The 17,499-nt window shown below is 39.1% G+C and overlaps 2 protein-coding genes across 2 annotated transcripts; both read right to left on the minus strand.

Annotated features, from left to right (window-relative positions):
- Positions 1 to 1,001: 1,001 nt before the first annotated feature.
- LOC148547429 (uncharacterized) lies at positions 1,002 to 1,700 on the minus strand. Its single transcript, XM_088495433.1, has one exon. It carries the CDS (start codon positions 1,698 to 1,700, stop codon positions 1,002 to 1,004), a length of 699 nt encoding a protein of 232 aa, XP_088351559.1.
- A 488-nt stretch (positions 1,701 to 2,188) lies between these two features.
- LOC107610701 (uncharacterized) lies at positions 2,189 to 4,364 on the minus strand. The gene is made up of 3 exons (XM_016312710.1): positions 4,291 to 4,364; positions 2,938 to 3,515; positions 2,189 to 2,808 (listed from the first exon to the last, which is right to left on the minus strand). Exons 1-3 carry the CDS (start codon positions 4,362 to 4,364, stop codon positions 2,189 to 2,191), a joined length of 1,272 nt encoding a protein of 423 aa, XP_016168196.1.
- Positions 4,365 to 17,499: the final 13,135 nt, after the last annotated feature.

Genomic DNA, 17,499 nt, shown 5'->3' on the forward strand with positions numbered 1-17,499 from the left:
ATATCATGATGCTGTTAGGCACTCAGCTATTTACCGACAAATCCGACAACCGTATTCACATTAGGTGGCTCCCGTACGTGGCTAGGCTTGAGGACATGGGTGGCTACAGCTGGGGATCAGCTGCTCTTTTGTGGTTGTAACGGTGCATGTGCCGAGTGGCCAACAGACATGTTGTGAAGTTAGCCGGACCGTTACAGCTACTTCAGTCTTGGATCTTCTGGCGCTTTCCTAGTTTTATATCTGCTGGGTATGATACGTTCAGCTGGCCCTTGGCCTCGAGGTACTGTTATTATTTTTTGTTTTCGTCTACAATTATTTTATTCTGTGTACGCTTATAATGTTATACTACTTGGTCTTATTTTGATTTTGTTATACCACCGATGTGAGCTGCAGGTGGTCAGATCATAATCCCTCAGCGAGCGAGAAGGGACCTTGAGTGTAGATGTGGAGGCTCAGGATAGACCTGTTACAGGCTGGGGATGTAAGTATATGAACCACTCCTTCGTATTAACTAATCTGTCATATTAGCTTGTTGGGATGGCCTAACGCTGATGCTATGTTTTCGCAGTTTATTTGGATGCCGTACAGCTCTCCCGACGTTCTTCAGGTTGTGCATCTGGAGGTACTGGAGCCTCGGCATACGGCGTTATAGCGGAGTGTGACAGCATTGATATATTTCGCCGTCATAGAGTGGCACCAGATAGATCGGGTGCTACCGCAGTTCGATGGAGTACATGCCCGACCCCAGCCCGCCCTTTACATCGGCTTCTTGATGTCAAAGGATGGCAGAGGTGGTGATCGTTGGTTCCCCTACAACTTGCAGTTCTGGAACCTTCATTGGAAGAGCCGGGCGGACCATGTTCTCCGGTTTGATATTGTGGCAGACCCAGTGAATCTAAAACTAGGAAACAGTGATAATCAACAATTGCAAGTACGAAACTAAAACTAGGGAATCTAAATACTAATGTTCTAATAAGAAATTAATTCGTCTAACACGACATCTACGCATCGACCCCAGTGTGCCTTGCTCCTCCGCCCTGTGGACAACTCCGACGTGTGTGTCCTGGTTGCCTACAAAGACCGCATCTCTTTGGCCTGTTCGGATCATCCTCGTCCATAGTAGTCCGGATCCTGGTGGACCTAGGACATCCCTCACTCGCATGCCTCTTGGAGGGATCCGATATCACTGTCGGTCCATTGTACGGTGGCCAAAAACCCTCAGGAATGGGAGGTGTGAAACTCATTCGGTACACACTGAACACCGAGCTAAGATGATACACCTGGTGGACATACGGCTGCCAAGTAAGCCGTGAATAGGCACAGCATGCTAAGGCGTGAGGACACGGGTAATGAAATGTCTGAAAATATCCGCAGTCATATGTCTGAGCCCCAAGTGACACTCTGTAACTACCAAGTGAGAATAAACCAGTAGGAGTGGTCTCCGAGACGGTGAACTCCAAATTATCTCTATCGTACAAAGTCACCATGAAGCACCTCGCCGTCTTCAGATTGGCCTCTATACACTTCACCAGGTGTTGATTGAATTGCTGTCCGGTTCCTCGCTGGGCCTCTGCCTCTCTCCCCTTGCGAACGAATAGCTCTGCCAACCTCCCATAAGTAGCCTTCACCAGCGAGCACATCGGAAGATTCCTGACCCCCTTCAGGATGGAATTAACATACTCGGAGATATTTGTCGTCATGTGTCCGAATCTCCTACCCTCCTCCCGATGCTGAGTTCACAACGAATACTCAATCATGTTCGCCCAGTCACCCATGGCAAGGTCTTCAGACCACAGAATATCAAACCAGTAATAGAATTCAACCTCAGTCTTGGCATATGCTACATTCACAAGAAGCCTCCTTGCGTCCTTACCCTTGAATGTGAGGGCAAAATTTGCTGTCACATATCGAATACAGAATGCACGGTATGCAGCAGGAGGTAGCCATCCTTCGTCGGGAGCCTCAAGTGCAGCCTTGATCCCGTTGTGCCTATCTGATATAACCAGGAGACCCGGTTGCGAGGTCACGTGCTGTCGGAGATGGGATAGAAAGAACGACCAGGACTCCGCATTCTTACCCTCCACGAGTGCAAATGCAACAGGCAGGATGTTGGAGTTCTCGTCTTGTACAATCGCAATGAGCAACGTACCCCCATACTTACCATACAAGTGGGTCCCGTCAACACTCATCAACGGCTTGCAATGCCGGAATGCCTCAATACATGGTAGAAACGTCCAGAAATCCGGTGAAAATATGCTTGCGAGTCATCGACCTGCCCCCTTACTCGAACTGGACTCGTCCTCAGCACTGCAACACTACCAGGCATCATCAACTGAACTCCTAACACCCACAGTGGCAGCTCGTTGTATGACTCAACCCAATTACCATAGATATGGGCGACGGCCTTCTGCTTCGCCAACCAAACCCTCCTATAAGTCGGCCTGAACCCAAAGTGTGCCGCCGTCGCATTCAACAGTACCTTGATGATGACGGATGCATCAGCTCTAACCATTGGCATGATGAAGGCCGAGATCACATGATAGTCCAGACTCCTGTGATCGCTCGAGATGGACGTCGCAAGGCATGTATGAGGTCCGTTGTACCGTTTTACCTCCCAAATACCCTTGCGCTGTCGAAGACTTAGCCTAATCAACCATGTGCACCCGTTCCCAAATTCAGAACACTTCCCTACATAACGGCGATAGTCGGACTCCACCACTTTGTACTGTACCCCGCGTCGGATGCTATAAGGCTTCACACTTAACACAACCTCATCTTTGTCCTGAAACTGCTGACCAACCTGAAACTCTGTAAGATCACCAGTCCCCTAGGCATCTCTAGCACCAAATCCAGTAGGCTCCCCAGGAACCCCCTCCTGTCTCATGGCATCCAAATCCAAAGACGAAAAGTGCGGAGGGTATTGCTATATCCCAGAACTAGAACCACCGCCGGCCCCAATCAGATTACTCGCTGCAATATCATCGCCATTGTCATCAGCAATGAGATCCAGCTCCACATCATCATCGTCAACACCATCCAGCAATGCATCGCCCATACCAGCCGGTGCCGCATGCTGTAAACAAGTCGTCACCCTATCCACGATACCAACCTCTCCGCCTCCACTACAGTTGAGATCAACAGCGAACGATGGGAATGCGACAGGTTCGTCCGGAGGTTCATTCACAGGGACGGACAAAGCTACACCAACAGGTCTCGAGCTAGAACTGGCTACCGTGCATATAGTGTGGGTATTCCGGTTCGAACCCCCCGAGCTAGACACCACGTCAACTAACTTCGCCAATAGCTCAGGTGTCCTGACCTCTGGAAACTGCCGACGACAATGAAACAGGACCTGCAAATCCTCATCACTCGCTATGGTTAAACAATCATATTTCACGATTTCTTGCAGCACTGAGATCAGAATGCGATAGAATAACTTCTGGACCCGTTTCATGCCTTGCAGACCAAGTTTCTGTAGTATAGAATTCACAAAGTCATCATAGCTCGTCGTAGGCCTGATAAATATACTGAGAGGATCCTTATCAGTGAACTTCACACCAGATCATGTTTTTCTCTTACTTGATCCTCTGTGATGCACCAACACTACAAAACTCTCCTCACTAGCCATTTTGTCACTCTAATGAGATCAATTCACGTTCACACCATATTTATACACGCCTGGCCCTATATAATTCAAAACAGCATAATTCGAATTATACCATGAGTAATTCGAATCTACCCAATTCGAATTACTATGTGCAGCGTGTGTATGTAATTCGAATAACCCTGATTCGAATGTGTGTGTGTGTAATTCGAATCAGGTTGATTCGAATTAGTGCTTGTGTGCGTGTGTGTAATTCGAATCAGTATGATTCGAATTACTTTGATCGTGTAATTCAAATTAGACTAATTCGAATTACATATAAATGTCCTCTTGGTTGAACCATGTAACGATTATTGGTTTGGTTGAATCACGTAAATCTTTTTCCAGCTTGGTTTATATGGGTGATTTGCCTAAAAAATTTTCTTTACACAGTTCAGATGTAGTCTCTAAAATTTGTGTATTTATTTCATATAATTGTTATATTCAATATGTGATTACATTTTTTAATATATAAATATTTTTGAAATTACATATATTTGTAAATAAAATATTTACGAATATTTATTTTATTTATATAGAATAATAATCCAAACTAAAAAAGTGTTTTGTTAGTTATTTGGACTCTCCAATCAAAGTTTTCTCAAACGCCCGTCTCCCACATAGGGATGGCAATGGGGCAGGGATACCTCCCTGCTCCCTGTCCCCGCACTCGATTACGTCCCAATCTCTGCTGTGAGAGAATATTGTTCCCCATTTCCATTCTCTACGAGACTATATTTCTTGTGGAGATCCTATTTTCTATCTATCTATATTGATAATTTATATGAAAATTTTAATAAAAAATAAAAATAAAAAAACTACAAACTACTATTACAAATATTATTATAACATATAAATAGAATATTGTCCAAGATTACAAGTTTAGAACTATAAAATAACACACCATAGTCATAAAAAGAAGGGACTGAAAAGTAGAACGGCACAATGTTAGTGTTGCAGAAAAAATTAAAAGAAAGACACTTTAAATTAGGATTAGATTTTTCAATATATATATTTGTGTGTGTGTGAAATGACTAAAATAATCTATATTTGAAATAAATTATTAAAAGAATTTAAATAAATTTAATAATTTAAGGTTTAGCGGGGACGGACGAGGATCCCATTCGAGTTTCTGCATTTATTTTGGAGAATTTTGTCCCTCATATCCATCTCTGCTAAAAAAATTCGCCATCTTTAAATTTTTATTTGAAACGGTTTTTGCAGGAATTTTTGTGATTCGAAAAATTTTGTCATCTCTATCCCCACATAGGAGAAAAAGACTTCTGTATATTCAATATCTAATAATGCAATTAGCCATAACTAAAAAAAGATTGACTATAAGATAACTCACCATAGTTATAGAAGGAAAAGACTGAAAAATAAAACAGCACAATGTTAATGTTGTGAAGAAAAAATTTGAAATAACTAAAAAAATCTATATTTAAAATAAATTATTAAAATTATTTAAATAAATTTAATAATTCGAAAATTATCGGAAATGAGCGGAGATCTCATTCGAATTTCCACACTTATTTTGGAGAAATTGTCTTTCATTTCTATTTTCACAAAAAAAATTCCATCTTCAAATTCTCATTTAAAACGATCTCCACAAAAATTTTCGTACTTCTAAAAATTTTGCCATCAATACTCCTATATACGAGAAAAAGACTTCTGTATGCTCAATATCCAATAATGCAATTAGCCATTATCTTTTCATTTGCAAAGATGCCACTTCACTGATTAATTTTGACAATTATATAAAAGTAACAGAAATGTGTGTTAGACTTAGAACCCTGCATAAAATTTAAAATATATCTCTCTCTTACTTTTGGTGTAGCTATCAAGTATGGTTGTTGTCAAATCATTTTATTTAACCAATTGTTTACCAATATTGAATTTCTTATTTCTAGTTTTCTTTTATCGTTTTGGATCTCAAGTGAAATTAGTCGAAAATAGTGATGAACTAATGTATGTTCTTCTACTGATATGTTTAACAAAGCTTTTTTTCTTAGGAACGTCTATGGTGTGAAATTGTGAATTATAAAAAACATCCACACCTATAGATTTTAGGTGTTACGTTTCCTTACGTAACGCCTGGTGGGAGAAACTTTATAGCAGCTTCAATTGATGCTATTCGAAGATTGATACAAGGAGAAGTTTGTCTCATGCTAGCATGATTAAAATGGGTAGTCAACTGCTGTTTTGGAGACCATGCTATTAGGCCATGCTGCCCTTCCATTTTGGGTTTTTATGTCATTGTAAACAATGTTTCATCAATAAGACAATTAGAATTTATTTAAAAAAAAAAATATCTATTTCCACGAAAAAAAGTTTTATTTTAATATTTTTTGAATTTTTTCCAACAATTAAAGCTAATAACAATAAATATTATTCTTGTAAGAAATGGATTCTCTTCATTTTTTTAATTATTTTGTAAAGTATAATTTTTTATTATACACTTTTTAAATGATTCTAAGAGAAAATATATGAAAAAAAATATTAAATGATAAAAAATTATACTTTATAAAATAATTAAAAAAAATTAAAAAGATATATTTTTATTGTGGTACCATCTTCGACTCTCTCACATGCCATTCACCCCATTAATTTATAGTTTATATTTTTTATACTCAGTTATTTAAATTAGTCAAAAGAAATATACATCATTCTTTCTTATTGTTTTCTCAGTTAATATATATATATATATATATATATATATATATATATATATAGTTAATATAAGTAATTATTCTCATTATAATCTAACTAAAAAAATTGACTAATAATTATATGAAATTATAATTTTTATGTACGTTCTTCTTAATATATCTTCTTATTAAATTTATTGTTGAGATAGTATAATAAAAAAATATAATAAAAAAATTAATATATTGGCGGTTTTGTAAATGGTACATTTTATTTTTTGATTACTGATGCCTAGTGTCAACTTTTACAAATATTTGAATGAGAATTAATATCAATTTTTCAATATTATTCAACTAGTTATGTGATTCCCATCACACCAAAGACAATACGCAGGCTTTCCTAGAGGACTATGTAATCGTATTTTACATACTAAATTTAATTGAATTCTACTGGTTCAACAAATAATGGGATATATATATATTTCAAAACGATTATTTATACATTAACAATATAAGAGAGTATAGAATATTGTGGCGGTTTTTTTGCTTATTACCGACGGTTCAATGGATCGTCTGGGTTATTGGCGTGTGGAAAGTTGATTTTACAGTGATTTCCAGCAACCGTTGGTATAATTGCTACTGAATCAATATTTTGCGGCATCAAATTTAGCGCCAGTTCAAAGTCGCCTGTCACGGCCTTGGACACACTCCAACGCTACCGTGCCGACACTCGGACTTACTCAACCTCTTGAGCTAAGACCAAGTCAGCCTAACCCTCAATACTTAGCAAAAAAGCTAAGAATACAAGAGAACACAAGAGAAATGAAGCTTTGGTGGAAGAACACTTTATTGCTCAAGTGTGGTTACAAATGATTCACACACACCCAAACTCTAACTCTCACCCCTATTTATAGACATCCACCTCCTCAATGGATGGTTAGGATTAAATCCAAGGTTCTGAAAACCGAACCGGTCATCGAACCGCTCTAGCTACTGGTTCACTGGTTCATAGGTTCAACCGGTTCGACCGTGGTTAAACCGAAAAAACCGTTTTATAATAAAATAATAAATAAAATATAAATAAACACATGAAAATATAATTATAGTCTAATGTAAACTTTAAAATATCAGTCAAATTAAAAGTACTACATAAACCAGAATATTATAATCTCATTCAAATACAAATTCAAAAGTCAAAAAATAAAACAACCAATCAAACATAACATAGCAACATCAAAATAATCCAAATTTGTCATCAATCATCAAAATCCTCCATAACTTGCTGCAGATTTGCGTCATTGATATCATCACCTTCATTTCCACTACTTGGACCAGAAAAAGCAAGTGGTGCAGCATAAAATATACTACTACCACCACCACCACCTTGATCTAAATCAGCATCAATCTCATCTAACAAAATATAACACATTATCAATAAATTAAGATCAAAATATAATGCTTTGTCATTTTGTTAATAATTAAATAAACATTGAAGAACCAACTAGAAATATTATATTGAATCCATCTATACAATGATTCCCATAAGGAATGGGGAATGATAAGGAATCTCATTAAGGAAAGAACTGGAAATGGAGAAAATACCTTCCTCCTTTCAGATGTCAATTGTGGGAGAGTCAACCTTATAACTTCACCGTCATTATTTGGAGTCATACCAACATCAGAGCTAACTATGGCTTTCTCAATAGCCTTCAAGCTGAATGACAATACAAAGAACCAGGAGTTCATTAAGAAATACTCTACACACAACATATACATGTGATTGAAGAATGCCTCAAATGAGATTGTATGCACTAATAAGCACTTCTCGCTCAAAACTAATATAATAAAATCTACAGAGTGTACATGAAGTAACAAAGACACATAGACCATAACAAAAACCCCTTTACTGTTACAATAACATGGATAAGATCAAATTAATGTTTTTGATCTAATTCAACAATAATCAATCATTATCCTTTATCATGGATAAGTGCACAACATACCTTGATTTGTCATATGGCTGTACCAGAAGAGAACTGGCATCAGGGGTGCTAATTTGAGCAATGCTCTTCAAGCTAACTGGACTTCCATAGTATTCCACCTAAAAACATGTTATAAAATTGCTCATCTACAGAAAGAAACTATTGATGAATACATTGATATCTAGTTCATCGTATAAATAATGCATTATGGTATAAGCAATGTGGTGGGTTGGATCAAAAGTACAAGTTGCCAATTTGGTGTGGCAGTTTCCTCAATGTAGGTTCCATAGAATTGTTAGCAATACTAAATAACAATGTGACAAGCAGATGAAGTACAAATGAAAAGTAGTCCACCAATCCAAGTCAAATGTTGGAGAAAAATTGAGAAATGAGATTGATCAATCAGAGTTCACAGTTTCAGAGTTCAATAGTTCATCATGTCACAAAATCAAAGAGCTACTCAATGAACAGAGTTCACAGTATCAGAGTTCATCACAGTATCAGAGACTCAGAGTTCATCATGCAACAGTTATTCAGCCTTTCAATCAAACAATCATAAGTTCATAACCAATTAAAAGTTTAAAACAACAATTACAGTTAAAAAAAAACTTTTAAAGAGAGCAGAGATTGTAGTATCGTTGTGAAAAATCCAACTCAACCGGGGTTAGTCAAGGGGGAAGATGGGGAAGATGAATGTACTTACCTGCTCAATCAATTAATGAACGAACTAGATCCTTCAAGACAGAGCACAGAGCGGGACAAGGAGCACGACGGTGGGGCTGACGCGGTGGACAGAGGCGGCGTGGGGGGACAGTGGCTGCGGATGGAGGAACAAGGCGAGACCCGTTGCAGCGACGACGGTGGCTTCGAAGTTCGAACAGCGGCGGCGACGACCGGCAAGCAAGGCGGTGGCTGGACGGAGCAGGTGTGGGAGTGAGGGAGGAGCTCGAGTTGGAGAGGAAGGAGGAGGAGGGTCGCGTGAGTGAGAGAGTGGCAGAGTGCTTCGTTTGGATTTTGGGGAGAGGTTCACGTAGTTAGGGTTTCCCGTTTCCCACAATCATCGAAACGGCGCCGTTTGGTGAACTTTCTTGAAAACCGGCCGGGTTCCGGTTCGGTTCGACCTATCGGATCTCGGCCGGTTCGACGGTTCAATAGCGATTTTTAAATTTAGCGGTTATGGCTTCTAACCGAACCGTCTTACTCACCGCTTCACGGTTCAATCGATTCGACCGGCCGGTTCAAACCAGTTTTCAGAACCTTGATTAAATCTAATCAACGGTCCAGATTAATCATCCAGAACCTTCTTTACAAATATCTATCCTACCACAACTCTCTAAATATTTCTAGATTATTCCATACCACTCTTTATACTTCTATATACATCTACACTATTCTAGAATACTCTATGACCTTCCAGAGTCTTCTAGAACCTTCTAGGGTATTCCGAGACCTTCTAGGACATTCTAGAACGTTCCGGAACCATCTAGAGTATTCTCAAACACTCCAGAAAACTATACAAACACTGTTAAATCTAACCTTCTAAAATTTACCGTGACATTCTCCCCCACCTAATGCCCAGACGTCCTCGTCGCGTTCTGTTCATGATAGCGCTCTAGGTGTTCTTGGAATTGCCACAGATCTTCGCGAGCTTCCCAGCTAGCTTTGGTTATCGGGAGCCCTTTCCACTTGATCAAGTATTGGATACTTGGTGGCATCCCTCTTCGTCGCACGATGCGATTAGTTAAGATCTCTTCGATTTCTTTATCAAAGGATCTAATTACCACGGGCGGAGCGCGACTTGAGTCACCTCTACTCGGTTCGTCTTGATCTCCATGATATGGTTTAAGCATACTCACATGGAAGACCGGGTGGATCTTCATAGAGGGAGGGAGTTGTACTTTGTAAGCAACCTTCCCAACACGTCCAATGATCTCAAATGGCCCTTCGTATTTGCGGATTAAGCCCTTATGAACCTTGCGAAAGGCTTTGAATTGTTGTGGAAGAAGTTTGATCATTACCTTGTCTCCCACTTGATAGCTTGCATGCCTCCTCTTTTTATTTGCCCATTTCTTCATCCTCTTGGCAGCTTTGTCGAGGTAAGAACGAGCGACATCTGCTTGTTCTTCCCATGACTTAATCATATGATAAGCTCCAGGGCTCTTCCCTGAGTAAGAGGAAGAAAGAGAGTGAGGTGTAAGCGGCTGTTGTCTAGTCACAATCTCGAATGGGCTCTTCCCTGTAGACTCACTCCTTTGCAGATTTTATGAGAATTGAGCAATGTCTAGGAGGTTTGTCCAATCCTTTTGATTAGCGCTTACAAAATGCCTCAAGTAACACTTAAGTAAGGCATTCACTCTCTCAGTCTGCCCATCGGTTTGAGGATGGAAGCTTGTTGAGAAATGAAGCTCCGACCCAAGGAGTTTGAACAGCTCTGTCCATAGTCGTCCTGTGAAGCGTGGATCTCGATCACTAATGATGCTCTTAGGCAATCCCCAGTACTTCATCACATTCTTGAAGAATAGTCGTGCTGCTTCCTCTGCAGTGCAGTCAGTAGGGGCAGGTATAAAGGTAGCATACTTCGAAAATCGATCCACTACCACGAGAATAGATCCAAACCCCTCGGACTTCGGTAAGGCAGAGATAAAATCTAGAGAGACACTTTCCCACGGTCGCTCTGATGGAGGCAGAGGTTCCAACAACCCGCTTGGTGTCTTGTTTTCAATCTTATCTTGTTGGCACACAAGACAAGTCTTCACATAGCTCTCCACTTCATCTCTCATTTGAGGCCAATAATAAGAAGATTCAATGAGTGCCAAGGTCCTTCTCTGACCTTGGTGACCAGCCCACTTGGTGTCATGGCATTCCATCACTAATTTTCTTCTTAGATTTTCCCATTTAGGGATGTATAGTCTTCTCCTTTTAGTGTAGAGAAGGTCATTTTCTAACCAAAATCTTTTGGTCTTACCTTCTCTAGCCAACTCCACCAACTTCTTGGCTAATGAATCGTGATGCAACCCTTCCTTGATGATATGCATAATGTCTCCTTCAACCATAGAAATAGCCACTAACTCAGCCTTGCGACTCAGCGCATCTGCTACCACATTAGTCTTGCCTGACTTGTATTCGAATTCAAAATCAAACTCAGCCAAGAAGTCTTGCCACCTAGCTTGTTTGGGGCTTAACTTCTTTTGAGTTTGGAAGTAGCTTGTAGCCACATTGTCTGTCTTGACGATGAAGTGTGAACCAAGCAAGTAGTGACACCAAGTTCTCAGACAATGCACCACCGCGATCATCTCCTTCTCTTGGACAGTGTATCGCCTCTCTGTATCATTCAACTTGCGACTCTCAAAGGCAATAGAATGTCCTTCTTGTATCAGAACTCCTCTAATAGCGTAGTCAGAAGTATCAGTGTGGACTTCAAACACCTTTGAGTAGTCGGGTAGTGCTAGTACTGGTCCTTCTGTGATAGCAGCCTTCAACTCATCAAAAGCCTTTTGACACTCCTTTGACCATTCCCAAGAGTGGTTCTTCTTGAGAAGATCAGTTAATGGTGCAGCCTTGGCGGAGTATCCCTTGATAAACCTCCGATAGTAATTAGCCAACCCAAGGAATGACCTCAATTCAAATACCTTATTTGGAGGTTCCCACTCTTTGATAGCCTTCACTTTTCCTTGATCCATGCAGAGAGTTCCATCTTTAATGATGTGTCCCAAGAAGTGGACTTCGTCCCTTGCAAAGGAACACTTTTCCTTCTTCACATATAGGTTATTCTCTCGCAAGATCTTGAACACAGTTCGTAAGTGTTCTACATGTTCCTCCAAAGTATTGCTATAGACAACAATGTCATCCAAGTAGACCACTACAAACCGATCAAGGTAAGGTCGAAAAATCTCGTTCATCAAGGTACAGAAGGTCGCAGGAGCATTGGTCAAGCCAAAAGGCATCACCAACCACTCATACGATCCACACCTCGTGACACACGTGGTCTTAGGTTCATCACCATCGGCAATTCTCACTTGGTGATATCCTGACCTCAAATCTAGCTTTGAGAACCACTTAGCTCTATCAAGTTGATCAAACAAATCGGCTATTAAAGGAATGGGGTATTTGTTTTTGATGGTTACCTTGTTAAGTGCTCGATAGTCGATGCATAGTCTCAATGAACCATCATGCTTCTTTTGGAACAAGACTGGTGCGCCATAAGGTGCCTTCAATGGACGGATGAACCCAGCATCTAGCAAATCCTTGAGTTGCATCTTCAACTCATCGAGTTCTGGCGGTGCCATCCTATAAGGTGTTGAGGCGGGCGGCTTTGCTCCTAACTCCAATTCAATCTTGTGGTCCACCTTCCTCCTAGGTGGTAGTTGTTTTGGCAACTCGGGAGGCATCACATCCTTATTTTCTTCAAGGACTTCCTTGATTTTGGGAGGAACGTCTTCTCTTTCGGATGTTAACTCCTCTTGTAATAGAGCCAAATATGTAGTCTCTCCCTTCTTGAATCCTTTCTTGAGTTGCATGGCAGACAGTATCGGTGGTCTGCCAACTTTAGAGACTGTAGGGACCATGCATGGAGACCCTTTCTCCATGACGCATACTACGTCGTAGTATGACATAGGTATTATATTTGCTTTTCTTTGCAAATCGAGTCCGATGACTATTTTAAAATCGTTCATGGGTGCTACTGAGAAATCCACAAGGCCCTTCCAAGAACCAAGAGTCATCTCAACCCCTTTTGCTACTTCCTTAAGGGGTTCACCCTTGGTATTCACGGGTTTGAACCAGCCATTCTTTTCGGTGATCTTCAACCCAAGCTTCTTTGCTTCATCAGGCGTGATGAAGTTGTGTGTAGCACCAGTGTCGATCATAGCCATGATGGGTTTTTCATTGATAAAGGCTTTGACATACATCAAGCCTTTCTTTTCTGTAGTGCTTGCCTCTTTGCCCTTCACAGCATTCATGTGTTGGATAGATCCAACACACTCAGTTACTTGAGTTTGAGCTTCTCGTTCCTCGGCGATAGATGCCAAAGTCCCTAGCTTGGGACAATCCTTCATTTGGTGTGGTCCTTTACATACGAAGCATCCTCCTTTGGGTACGAAAGCCTTTTTCTTTTCTTTGTACTCTTTCTTTGAATAGTATTTTCCTTCCTTCTTGGTTGAGAAACTCTTTCCCTTGTCTCCCCTACCTTTAGTAGAACTAGGCTTGGAGGATGACTTGGGTTTAGAGTCTCCCCTATGATACTCAATAAGTGATTCGGCCACCACGATGGCCTCATCGACATCCTTAACATTCATTCTTTGTAGTTCTTGCTTTGCCCAAGGTTGGAGTCCATCAATGAAGAACAATGCATCCTCTGATGCTAAGTTGGGGATTTGAAGCGTGAGAGTAGTGAACTCCTTTACGTAGTCGTTAATCGTACTCTTGTGCTTCAACTCCCTCAACTTCTTCTTTGCTTCATAAACCACATTCTCAGGGAAGAATTGTCTTTTCAACTCCCTTTTGAAATCTTCCCATGTGGCTATGTTGCAAGTACCCTTTTCCATATCTACGCACTTTCTCCTCCACCACAAAGTAGCATTATCAGAAAGGTAGAGAGCTGCAGTGCGTACCTTTATTGCTTCTTCGACCACCCCTTGACCTTCGAAGTATCTCTCCATTTGCCATAGGAAGTTCTCCACCTCGCGAGCGTCCCTTACGCCCTTGAACTCCTTTGGCTTGGGGAGATCAATCTTTGTCGTCTCCCTTATAATGGTTGGTCGAGATTTTGCCTCCTCGAACCAAACTCAAACTTCCTCAAATAGCTTTAAGAAATTCTTAAGCTTCTCTTCGATTTGGAGCATGCTTTCTTTGAAAGCATCTAGTTCTCCTAACACGTGAGCCTCGGGGGTCTCCTTATCATGTTTTATCCTTTGGAAACGCTCATCCATAGAGGATAGAACATTCTCCAACACAGAAACTCTCTCTTCTAGGAAGTTAGAGTCCTTACCTCTAGGCTCACTTGAAGAACAGACCTTCTTGCCTCTCCATTGAGAAGGAATAGCATTCCTTCCCCTTTGAGACTCAATATGCTCCATGGTGATACTAGAAGCCATACCCACAAATCACTTGTGCTCCCTCTCGAACCTTGCTCTGATACCAAATTGTCACAGCCTTGGACACACTCCAACGCTACCGTGCCGGCACTCGGACTTACTCAACCTCTTGAGCTAAGACCAAGTCAGCCTAACCCTCAATACTTAGCAAGAAAGCTAAGAATACAAGAGAACACAAGAGAAAGAAAGCTTTGGTGGAAGAATACTTTATTGCTCAAGTGTGGTTACAAATGATTCACACACACCCAAACTCTAACTCTCACCCCTATTTATAGCCATCCACCTCCTCAATGGATGGTTAGGATTAAATCTAATCAACGGTCCAGATTAATCATCCAGAACCTTCTTTACAAATATCTATCCTACCACAACTCTCTAAGTGTTTCTAGATTATTCCATACCACTCTTTATACTTCTATATACATCTACACTTTTCTAGAATACTCTATGACCTTCCAGAGTCTTCTAGAACCTTCTAGGATATTCCGGGACCTTCTAGGACATTCTAGAACGTTCCGGAACCATCTAGAGTATTCTCAAACACTCCAGAAAACTATACAAACACTGTTAAATCTAACCTTCTAAAATTTACCGTGACACGCCGCAAGATACAAGTGTCAGGGTTTCGCGCAAGTTTACCGGCGGTGACAAACCACCACAATTTAGGGCCATTTTTTCAAATTTTGGACTATTTTCGGCAGTTTTAAAACCATCGCAATATTCAAGTGTCAGGGTTTTCGGCATGTTTACCGGCGAGTTAGAAGTTGCCATAATTTAGGATGATTTTTTCTAATTTAGGATTGTTTTCGGTGGTTTTAAAACCGCATCAATATGTTTGTGTATAAATACATATATAATTTAATTTATTTTCAATATATTTTTGTATCTAATATTATTTTATATTAATGACTGATTTTAGTATACATGTAATATGGTTGAATTACTTTAACAATATAATCATTAATTAAATATAAAATATTGTTGATGTTGATTTTAAAATTTGTTTATCCTGCTTCACATTATTATTTAAGTAATTCATTTTAGTATATGTCTATTTGCTGTAAACTAATTAAGCTCATCATCATCATCATCATCATCATCATCATCATCATCATCATCATCATCATCATCATCATCATCATCATCATCATCATCATCATCATCATCATCATCATCATCATCAGTAATAGTTTTTTTGTGAAGGATTTTTTTAGGAAAAGAATTAAAAAAAATACCAAAATAGACAGTTTTTTGGAAATCAATTCCAATAATCTTATTAATAGAAAATTATTAATAATGACAAAAATTTAAGAAAGGTTTGTTTAGAAAACAGTAGGCAGAAATAGTAGTTAGCCCATTAAAAAATTATTAGGCAAAACTTTTTATTAAACATATTTGATTACCTTTCTAATTATGTTATTATAAGACAGTTTTGAGAAAAATTCGGCTACTCGGCTAGTGTCAGTCTTTTAATTGCATCAATTAAAATTATCATAAAGTTGTTTCTATCACGCGTAAGACACAGAAACTTAACACTTAAAATCTTATAAAATTTTTCATCTTTTAAAATAAGAGTAGTAGTTATTAACAAGATGCTTTTTACATTCAAAGTGAAATTTAAACTCTTTCACTTGGTTAGGAAATTTATTAGTGATTTATCATTTATCTATCTATATATATATTCTTATTTGATGAATTGAACAATTGTTAATTTTAAGTATTATAGCTTCACTAACTCATTCAGATTACACATTCACACACACAGCACATAAGAATTTGAATTTCTATCAATTACTTGGCCTTTGTTAGGTTTTGAATCATAGTGTAGCATATCACCATGATTTGTTACATCAAATAAAGTGAAATAAATAATGATACTGATAAATTAAAATAAAATGTAGATAAATTCTATTAGAATTGTACAATTAAACAAGTTGGTTAGTATTAATAGTGTAGTGAAATTCTGTTAGAAGAAGAGTAGTAGAATTCTGTTAGAAAAATTCAATTATTTAATTTTTGTTTTCTTCTTTTTGTAACTATATATAGTGTACGTCATTCCTTATATTGTTATGAATGTTCATTCAGTTCAATCACTGAATATTCATCACTCTCTCTCTGTCTCCTTTCCTTCTCAATTCTCAATTTTCTTCTCTTAATTTGCTGTTACTCAGAGTAGAGCTGCAATTCATTTTTTTATTTAGCATCATACCATTTTACATAGTATTAGAGCTTGCTGAATCCATGAAAAGCAATGACGACAAAAGCTTGAATCCAAATGACGGATCTGAAGTCGCTGCAGATTTTGAAAGGTTTACGACGTCTATGAAGCAATTCTCTCAGTTTCAAGTGCAATTCAACAAATCACCTTCATCGATGCTCATATCAGATCCTTTGAGCCCTTATTTCTTGAATCCAGCAGAAAGTCTAGGAACAGCACTCATTCTTCTCTAACTCACACCTCAGAATTATTATCAGTGGTCTCATGATATATGGAGAGCTTTTAGATCTAAGAACAAAGTAAAGTTCCTTGATGGATCAATAATCAAACCAGTGGAGCATAAACTAAAGTATAAAGCATGGGATCGATGCAACAATTTTCTCGTTTCCTGGATCAATCTGTCTCTTAGTCCAGAAGTTGCAAAGAGTGTCATGTGGATCACTTCAGCTACGGATTTGTGGAAGGACCTGAAAAATCGATACTCTCATGGTGATGTTTTCAGAGTTGCTGCTTTGAAAGAAGAGTTCTATGCTGCTAAACAAGGTGATCTCTCTATTACTTCATATTTTGCACAATTAAAGTCAATTTGGGAAGAATTTGAAAGTCTTAGAGCCATTCCTAGTTGTATATCTTGCTCAGATAATTGTACTTGTGGATTGAAAGCTGTTAGAGAATATGCTTCAGAGGAATTTATTGTGAAATTTCTAAGAGGATTAAACGAGCAGTATGCTGGTGTGAGGTCTCAGATAATGTTATTGAGACCTCTTCCAAATTCAGATACTGTTTTGGCTATGCTAACACAGCAGGAACGACAACTATCTATTGATCTGTTGGACAACAAAATTGTAGCAAATGCTTTTGATGTGCAGCAATCCTCAGGAGGAACTCATTCTACTTTCTCCAAAGGAAAAGGGAGAGG

This window comes from Arachis ipaensis, chromosome B8, assembly GCF_059453495.1.
Source record: "Arachis ipaensis isolate K30076 ecotype BB chromosome B8, ASM5945349v1, whole genome shotgun sequence".
NCBI lineage: Eukaryota > Viridiplantae > Streptophyta > Magnoliopsida > Fabales > Fabaceae > Arachis > Arachis ipaensis.

Excerpts from the sequence above, each read along its gene's own strand:
- LOC148547429 (XM_088495433.1), bottom strand. The coding sequence starts at position 1,700 with ATGACGACAAATATCTCCGAGTATGTTAATTCCATCCTGAAGGGGGTC.
- LOC107610701 (XM_016312710.1), bottom strand. The coding sequence starts at position 4,364 with ATGGAAATGGGGAACAATATTCTCTCACAGCAGAGATTGGGACGTAAT. Across the intron at positions 3,516-4,290 it reads CGGGGACAGGGAGCAGGGAG|GCCTACGACGAGCTATGATG; the intron begins GTATCCCTGCCC and ends TATATTTATCAG. Across the intron at positions 2,809-2,937 it reads TGGGGCCGGCGGTGGTTCTA|AGTTTCAGGTTGGTCAGCAG; the intron begins GTTCTGGGATAT and ends GTGATCTTACAG.